The sequence below is a fragment of the Primulina huaijiensis genome, chromosome 18, assembly GCF_012295235.1.
Source record: "Primulina huaijiensis isolate GDHJ02 chromosome 18, ASM1229523v2, whole genome shotgun sequence".
Lineage (NCBI taxonomy): Eukaryota > Viridiplantae > Streptophyta > Magnoliopsida > Lamiales > Gesneriaceae > Primulina > Primulina huaijiensis.
In genome coordinates this window covers 17,219,166-17,229,163 of record NC_133323.1, presented here as the reverse complement: position 1 = coordinate 17,229,163, position 9,998 = coordinate 17,219,166, and the positions used below count along the sequence as shown (strand labels likewise).

The window sequence follows — 9,998 nt, the reverse complement described above, 5'->3', positions numbered from 1 at the left end:
TCCACATAGAAAAACACACCCTTATATTAAAAAAAACAACTAATTAAATAGGATTAGTTAGATATAGAATTTTCATCAAATAAATAATATGTATAAAACAAGCATTCGACAATATAAATAGAAATAATTTATATAGATTGTCAGTTATTTGTGTTACAAATTGGTATACGCTAACACTCCATTTGGACAAGTATTTATAAAAAGTTTTTAACAAAATTTTTTAAAATAACTTAAAAGTTTTTTTTAACAATAAATACGTGTTTTGTTAACCTATGAAAATATTTTTAGAATTGAAAAAGTGAATTAAATGATTTTATAGTTAAAAGAAAATGTTTCACAACTATTTTATAAAAAAAATTTATTTCTTGTTTAAACCGTGTTTTTTATTCTAAAAGCATAAAAAAAAAAATTTCTCTCAATTGTTCTTTATACGTGTAATGTTACATTTAATAATTCTTACAACACAAAAAATTCAATATAAAAATTACATTTATCAATATCTCATCATAAATTCAATACAAAATCTCACGATTTAATTGTTGTAAATATCGTTATACGAAATTTTGATGGTACAGTTAGCATTATTCTCTTTATATCCTATTCCTAAAGAACATTCACTTTCTTACTCTTACCAAATTCCATCGTTATTATTATATATAAGATCCAAGGCTTAATCATTACTTTCATAGCAAGTTCTTCGATATTTCCTCGCAACAAAAAAAAAAAAAAAATGTTTGGAACAGCTAGCGATGAGAGGGAAGTGAATGTACCAGCAAGCGAAGCATGGAAAGTGTACGGAAGCCTGCTGCTGGCCAAGATCGCCGGAGAATCCCTCCCAGACTTTGTCAGTAAGACAGTCGCTCATGGAGACGGAGGTGTCGGAACAATTATCGAAATCTTCTTCCCTTTAGGTATTTTAATTTAGGTTGTGTTTGGATTAATGATGGATTTGAAACGATTGATTTCAATTTTTTTTTATTTGTTTGAATTGAAAAAAAAATTCACGTGAATTTCAAAATATATATGAGTTGGACGTCATTTGAAATTATTAATCAAATCTTCTTTTTTTTTTTTTCAATTTAAATCTTTTCTTCCAAATCAAATCAATCAATATAAGGTCAACTATATGTTAAATACAGGATGGGAGGAATTTAGTTCTAAATATAATTTAAATAGTACTGTGTTTATTTAAATAACTTATGTATATGTAAATATTGTTTAAATTTTTTTACACTTTTTTCTATTAATTACGCTATTGAAAAGTTTAAAGTTTGAAAAGTTTTTGTTCGTTAACTATATATATATATATATGAGTAGGTATTTTGTGAGACGGTCTCACGAATTTTTATCTGTTAGACGAGTCAACCCTACCGATATTCACAATAAAAAACAATACTCTTAACATAAAAAGTAATATTTTTTTATGGATGGCCCAAATAAAAGATCTGTCTCACAAAATACGACCCGTCACACAAGTTTTTGACATATATATATATATATGTGTGTGTGTGTGTGTGTGTGTAAAGTTATAACTAATTATATCGACCAATCGAATCATTTGATTTGAATATAAATGAAAATAGGGACGCCGGGAGCAGCCTCCTACAAGGAGAAGTTCACCGTGGTGGATGATTCGAGGCGGGTGAAGGAGACGGAGGTGGTGGAAGGTGGGTTTCTCGACTTGGGTTTCAAATATTTTCGAGTTCGACTGGAGGTGATCGAAACAGAAGACAAAAATCGTTGCATCACGAGATCGACCATAGAGTACGAGGTAAGCGAGGAGTCTGCCGACAATGCCGCTTTAGTATCCATGAAACCGTTGACTGCCTTGATGGAATGTGCTGCAGATTATCTAGTCAAGAATCATAGCAAAGATATCCCTAGTGCTAATGCTTGAATCTATTATATATCTTGTTCTCGAAATAATTGAAACATCGTCCAACTGCAATGGTATTATATTGTTCAAAAATAATAATGGTTTTCGATAATATTTATCATGGATGCTTTGTTTTAATTGTGAAATTAGTTGTTTTGAGATGGGGTTTTAATGTGAACTGTACATCAAACGCATCTTGATCCAAGAGGGAGAAGAAAGGGAAGATGAGATCCTATGGGCATTACCTCTCTTCATTTCAATGGGCAAGATCTTGCCACAAATATAATTTCCAAAAAAAAGTGGGTCCTATATGTATGGACAAATTTTGGTCATCCATCTTATCATGGGGGCAATGCCCACATGGGTAAGATGAAATAAACCAGAAGAAACAATATAATGGAAAGAGAATGAGAAATATCTTTTATTTTAAAAAAAAAAAAAAGAAAAAGAATTGAGCTAAATGTATTTATACATAATAGTCTCTTGGGCCTAACTCTTTACAGCTCAATCATCATATACGATACATTCAGACTTTTAAAAAATCAATATGTCCTGAAGGTGGTTTTGTTGTTCTTCGAGACTCACGATATGGCCTTTGTGAAACTGCTATGAACTCTTATCATTTCCTCCCCCTTCAAGCATGACCTTGCCCACAAGGTTGTTGTAAAACCTGCGAATTTTAAAATCGGTGTATTATTTTTGTACTCGAAATTTGTACTAAATCATCAAAGATTTTTTTTAAGATTGTCAAGATTATCTTAAGTGATAGGTGATCATTAAATATTTGTGTATAAACTATCCAAGGAATTCCAATTTCAAATGATAAATATACTTAATTACCGATTTGATATATAAATATACATACGTCAAGATTATGCAAGATTCAACAATTAAGATAATGAGAAATTGAATATATACATACATGTATATGTGTATTTCGAAATTTATGGGTATAATTTCGAAACTAGTAAAATAAATAATAGATAAAGAGTTATTAGATAAGTTCATGGTGTAATATCATATTTTCAAAATTATCACGTATTTATGGATATATATAATTCGGAAATATGTATATTAAGAGTGATGGATAGAAGTCTACATGATAAGAAGATTTAAGCATGAAAAATTTCGAAAATTGCCTACTCAGGGGACTGATAAAGAGATTATGATATATCCAAAACTCAAATATTGGATTACAATCTATCCTAAATTTAAACATGAAATCAAAGTTTAAATGTGAGGATAATTTCCTAGCTGGATAACATTTACACTCCTATAAATAGGGCAGCACCCCCACTTGAAATCTCACACTTCTCAAGCTCCCAAATTTTCGAGTTTTGTTCTTCAATCATCTCCCAATGCTGCTTTCATCAAAATGATGTTCACGTCTAGAAATTTATTTTAATTGCTCGATTTCTCGGAATCCAATATCCACCTTTCAGAATATGCTATCTTATGCTTTGAATAACATATCCAAAATACAATGGTTCATTTTTTATATACAACCTCCGCAACAAACCTACTCGGATTCCAAGCGAGAATAATATACCTACTATTTTACGTTCATAAACAAGTCAAAACTACTTCCAAACCTGATATTCATAGTTCATAATTTATTTTACTTGCTTATGGACGTACTATGAAAGTTTAAACTCGATCAAACGGTTCAATAAGTTGCAAAGGATTCTGCAAAAAGCTGATTTTTCGGTCGAAGTGCTGTTGCGTTTTCGAATTGTCGTTTGGGTGATTCTTCTGTGGCTTTCGAATTCTTCAAGAAATAATAAGGTAAGTGGTCTTTTTATATAATTTGACTCACTTGTTCTTTTAAGTGAACTTATGTTTTAAAATAATTTATATATGAATTGTTTCAGTTTTCAAAAGTTTTGTTTGAGCATGAGTAGTTCGTTTCTGATTGAAAATACCAGGTGTTTTGGCACTGTGAGAATTCAACTTGATATAGATAGGAATCCCAACATAAGATAAGTTTTTGGCTTTTATATGGTGGGATTGTAACCGCTATATGGCCTCGCCCCCTTGGTTAAGTAAAAATTAGGGAATAATATTAGTAAATCATAGAAATAAGAGGAATCTCAATGCTTAGGCCGAGCTATTATTACATTTATGCTTATGTTATATGTTATATGAAATATGTTATGGATGATATGTTATTTCAAAAATCATGTGTATTTGGTATGTATGTGCTCAAACGACCCCCACTTGTTGAGTGACGACCATATAACTCACCCCTTACTCTATCATCCCTAAATAAGTCAAAAAAAGAAATCGAGGAACAAAGCCAGTTTTGGAGCTGATAATAAATTGGATCAAGAAGTTTATTTTATTTTCACTTTTTAAATTTTTTAATTCAAGTTGTAAGCACTTCCGCATATTTGTATCGTTTTCAGAGTTTATGTTGTAATGAAAATTATATTTTATGGTATTTATGAAATAAACTGATTTTGATTTATCTTGTACTATGAATCTTGTTGTTTAACGATTATGTGATTGTTGAAAGCTGGACTTTATGGAAATATGCACTCATTTCTATTTTGAAAAGATGTGTAAAACATATTTCCATGGACTTTATGTTATCCATGTGTAGAGTAGTCAACTTGTTAAGTTAGAAGGTAGAACTCGAATTTAGCCAAGCTGAAAATATGGCGACCTTCAATGTAAAATGTCCTTAACTTTTAACTTTAAAATATAATAAATACTACAAATTTCTTTTATAAACATTTTCGTCAAAACATCAACACCATCCAACTTAGCAACTAATATTTAAAAATCTCAATGTATAAAAATCCATAAATCGTCAACCAAAAAATCGTACGTCAATTTTAAAGAAAACTCAACATTAAAACTTCAAAACCATAGCATAAAATATTTACTAGCGTAATCCTCAAAACTTTAATTTAAAAACTTTAAATTTAAATCTAGTAGTACGGAAAAAAATTCCCTCCGGAGTGTACTGTCGAACCCGATCCACTCAAGCGTCAGCGCTTCCCTCAAAATCCTCCTCGCTTGCAACCATCCAAACCTAATGAGTCTAATGACTCAGCACGTTCTAACTATACGTAACAAATAATACATATACATACTCATGCATTTAAAAATCATATTTTATTTAAAATAAGCAGGCGTAAAACTTATAAGCATAAATAAATCATAAATCATAAATTATAAAGCATTTCATCATCGTGTGTCATTTTGGGTGAAGTTTAATTTGATCCTTGAAAGTGACTATTCTTTATTATGTCATCATGTGGTCGAATGATCAGTCTATATACACCAAGCACCTGGGGGCGGGACGTCAGCAACTCTCGTCACTGGGTCGTGGCCAAGTATGAAAATACGATCGTTGGGTTCCTTCTGGGCCTTATCCCCTAAACAGGCTCTCTCTGGGCCTTTTTCTCTCATGATATTCTCATTTGTAAGTTCACCGTTCTTTCTTAAAATGGATCCCCTACCTATCATCTGTGTCACAGCCAATTTACATCCTTCAAAATATTTTTCCTTTCATTTCATTATAAAATATGGTGTCCTTAAAAAATCGTAAACATAACATTTCGGGAAAATCATGCAGTCTTTGCATATATCATAAAAATATCCTATTTCATCATAAACTTTTTAAAATATCATTTAGCATGTATTATGATTCTTCTGGACACTGCCAGACTTTTCGAACTACCCGAGACGTAAAATGACTGTTGGAATTATAATTTCGGAGTTTGACAAATTGAGCGTGAATAGATTGAAGAACTGATCAAGACAACTAAAGATAACTGAACTGTTCAAAGGTAATTGAAGCTGTGTAATCAACTGGACGATCAGTTAAGATTGATCAGTTACACATCAATCAGTTAATCCTATCGGCTATAAAGAGTCAACTGATAAATCAGCTTGACAAGTCATCAGTTAAAGAGCGTAGCCAACAACCGACAATTATACAAGAGCGGAAATTCAACTTAAAGTAGGAACGCCGCATTTCAGAAAAGCTACAGTGTACGATTGTCAGAAGAATGTTGACGAGTCTAACAAATATAAAGATTCAAATGCATTCATTATTACCGTTGGAAGCAAAGCCTATAAATTACCGAGAAGATCAGCTGAGAAAGAGTTACTGAGTTACACAGTCAGTTACGAAGATACAAAGTTAGCAAGAACTCTGCGTATATTCATTCTAAGTTAACCTTCGAGTTAGAAATCTAAAAAGCTCACGTTTATCATACATATCCATAGCTTTTAGGCTATATTTTGAGCTTAAGCACAAACATTCATTGTTATTGTAACGTACCGTATTTTGAACTACATGAAATATGTGGAAAAATTTAAAATTTTCTTAAACACAAAATAAAATTTCAAATTGCGTTCATCCATAGACCGTTCCACCAAAATATTTGAAACAAAAGATTACAAATAAAATCAGCTAAATAAAAACACAAGTTTAAATATCGTAAACCATAACGTAAAATCAGATTATTGAAATTGTCATGCTTAAAATCTTAAAACATGGGCGGTCCTCGTGTTTAGCCTCCTACTCAATCCAAGCCGCCTCATTGGTCCCCATCCCTCGTCTCATCAACATCTTCCCCACCTTTCATCAATCAAATCTAGTGAGTCTAAAGACTCAACATGTATAAGCTGGACATAACAAGTACTACGTAATAAAACCACATGCATCTTTAAAATAGAGCGTACTTACTTGAAACTTGAACATTTCATACATAGACTTGGACATACATGCATAACATAGACGTGCCATCATCGTAAAACTTTTTCATAAAAATGCTTGCATCATACATACTTGAGCATACATAACATAATTTTGCGTAGAGATATGTTTCAAAGCAAGTGACCCATACATAAAAATGCCTGATCAGACTAAACCACAGTATTGGGCTGGCAGGAAAAGTCCACTACCACATACATAAGATCCTCGTTCATGCTTTAAGGGGTAGCTTGGTCCCTGGTCATGCTTTAACGCTTTCAAATCCTGATCTAAACCTTGTCATGCTTTACCGGGGTGGAGAGGTCTTCGGCCACGTTCACCGACTTCCAAACCCATTCATAATTTGGTCACAAGAAATTTAGCATACCTCAAAAACTTAAAAGTATTTTATTTTGCACGTCGAACATACTTACGTGGCGTTGAGGGATTCGTTGGATCTCGCTCGAGTCCTTGCAGTACATGCTAACGCGCTACCATGAACCTTAACCTCCACAACTTAATCATGCCTATCGAATGCATCACCCATTGACTTACTAACTTATGACCTGCTGGAAACGCTCGGGACTTGACCGTGATAAACCACATGTTAACCCCTGACTCAACCTCGAAAAGAAACTTGTCAAGAAGTATGAATTTCCCCAAACAATAGAAGGCGCGAACCTTGCTTAAAACATAGTTCAACGTTCCCTAATCAAACTTCATAACATCTAAATTAACTTTTAGTATACTAGGACATAACGACTTAATAATACCCAAAAGAAGCAAGAGCAGCTCAATTCGAAGCCTAAAATTCGTCTGAAGCAGCGCCTAGGCGTTGCAGAGCAGTGCCTAGGTGCTTGCTGGCACGTACTGGCAGCGCTGTGGCGCCCGCAGTGCGGCGCTGCAGCGCTGGTTCTGCGCAAATCCACACAAAATTCTGCACAAGAGTTCCCTATGACTTCTAATGCATGCACAACCACACCAACCCGAAACAACACCCCAAAATTTACATGATCACTCCATTGGACACTTCTAAACACAGCAAGGAACACTCGGCGATCTCCAACAAAGCCTGCAACACAAGAAACTCAAGAACAAGTCAAGAACACACTTTTAGAACAAACGCAGTTTGAGCAATCTCACAAAAACAATCATAATTTACTCATTTATCATCCAAATATTTCGAATTTTATGTCAAATCGAAGGTATCAAAACATTCTACGTTTCATATGTTGAAAGTTTTCAAGATAAATGACCAAAAATTTGCAGCACATTAAAAGACAGCAGAATTCAAGTTTTAGATCCAAAAATTATTTCAAAACTGATCCGACCAACTTTCTGCTCAAACTTTGTACATCATAAATGGATTTTTACGCATAATAAACAACAAAACATATAATACGACAAGATCGATGCAAGAATTAAAGAATATACATGCCTTTAATCTTTAAATTTACCAAAACGACGACACCTAAGCAGGAAGGATGCGAGAATTGATCCGGGACGATCGTGGAACGATTTTCTTGCAACGAAATGAACGAAACCTTGCTGAAAAAATCAGAGAAAGGGGGCGGCTGCTCTTGTCAATAAGAACCCTAGGTTTTTCTTTTGTAAAGGTGAAATGAAATTGAAGGAAATGTGTGTGTTGGTGATAACCGAAATGAGAATGTGCAAGTGTGGGTGTGTGCATGTGTTGTTTGTGTTACCGTGTGTGTAGATAGGAGTAATTAGGGGGGTTAAATTAGGAAAATAAATTGTTTAATTAGTAATTAACAACTAATTAAAAAAATGATAACCCACCACTAACTTTAATAAAATCTCTCAATTTAAAATAAAATGCACAAGTGCCATATCTTTAAAAGTTTAAAGTCATAAAATTAAATAATAATTTAATTAGGCTTTTAAAATTATAAAAAACTGAATAAATCATTTAAAATGTCTCATTCTTAACTTAAAATAAATTACCACATTGTCTTCAGCTATCCATTCTTCTCAGGATTTTTCATCGCAATGTGGTGCCCCATCAGATATGGCAACAGTAGTGTTTGCCTTCGATATTTTAATTGGTCCATCTGTAATAACGTACCACATGTCATCGTCTTTTGCAGCTAGATGAGCATGCATTCTAATTCTCCAATCATTGAAATATTCTCTGGAGAACATTGCAATTTTGTTGAATGAAGGCATGATAATCAGTTTGTGTAGAAATATTCAGATATAAGATTCAACTGCTATGATATCACTTGATAGGATCGGTTAGGGGATGAAAGAGTGTTTAGAAAGGGAGATTGAATAAACACTAACAATTATCACAACCTTTTTTAAACAAATGAGTCAGTTCGATGAAAAATTGAAGCTCAGGAATCTTATCAGTCGATATCAATCAGTTAACAATGATAGTGGGGAAATAAACTGACTGATAGATAGAATAAAACTTAAGTAAGAACATAAAATTTTATGGATGTTCGGAGATTTCAAACACTATTACGTCACCCCTTCTATCACAAGGATATGATATTTACTAAAAGACTTTGATCAATACAAACTGTAACGCCCAGAAAATTCGAAGGTCCACGCGAACCACATGCATACGAGTTATTAAATTCCTTTATATTTTAATTAAATATTTTAATTGAATAAATTAATTATGTTGTGCATATTTACATGTTTAAAATATATTTTTCTACATGGTTGCATTAAAATGTATTTTTAAAGGTTATTCGAGTTGCGATCGAGGAACGGAGACCGATGGCTGAAAAATAGAAAATGATTTTATTAAATAATTATTTTTAATTGTTTAAATATATGGTTGACGACTTTTTATTATTTTTAAAAATACGGGGTTTTGAGGTGATTTTATACGCCGGGGCGTAATTTTTATCGGTGTTGGATTTTCAACAAAAACGCGAAAGTTTTGGCAACGCGGTTAATAAATTCACAAACTTATTCAAGCAAAATTAATTTTAATATTTTAATTAAGTACTGATGAACTTATTTTGGCCTAATTAGTCCACTAATGGGCCTAAGCTTAATTAATAACTTAATTAACTATATAATATACTAAACCTACCCATAACCCCATTGAACCCACGCCCCACACCCCTTTAGCAATTCAAATTCTCCCTTGCAACAAAGTCACGGCACTCACAATATTATTCAAGAGGAAACTTTCAAATTCAAGGGAAAAATCAAGCCATCATCTCGTCGTCGCCGTTCTTCAATCGCCAAAGTTTTCGTGCGTTTAAAACGCAAAGGCACACCATATTATTTTTTTCAAACATCTATCACACCATAATATTTTATTTAATTGAATTTGCATGAAAAAAAAAAAAAACAAGTGCATCATGAAACAATTTTCGTTTTTGTGGCATATGTCAATTTTAAAGCTTGTATTTGCATCCAAAATCATGTTTA

The 9,998-nt window shown here is 32.7% G+C and overlaps 1 protein-coding gene across 1 annotated transcript; it reads left to right on the top strand.

Annotated features, from left to right (window-relative positions):
* Window positions 1–672: 672 nt before the first annotated feature.
* Window positions 673–2,035, top strand: LOC140964309 (norbelladine synthase-like). The gene is made up of 2 exons (XM_073423977.1): window positions 673–911; window positions 1,584–2,035. The coding sequence occupies exons 1-2, from the start codon at window positions 731–733 to the stop codon at window positions 1,895–1,897; spliced, it is 495 nt and encodes a 164-aa protein (XP_073280078.1). The 5' UTR covers window positions 673–730; the 3' UTR covers window positions 1,898–2,035.
* The last annotated feature ends 7,963 nt before the right edge of the window (window positions 2,036–9,998 follow it).

Excerpts from the sequence above, each read along its gene's own strand:
- LOC140964309 (XM_073423977.1), top strand. The coding sequence starts at position 731 with ATGTTTGGAACAGCTAGCGATGAGAGGGAAGTGAATGTACCAGCAAGC. Across the intron at positions 912-1,583 it reads CGAAATCTTCTTCCCTTTAG|GGACGCCGGGAGCAGCCTCC; the intron begins GTATTTTAATTT and ends AAATGAAAATAG.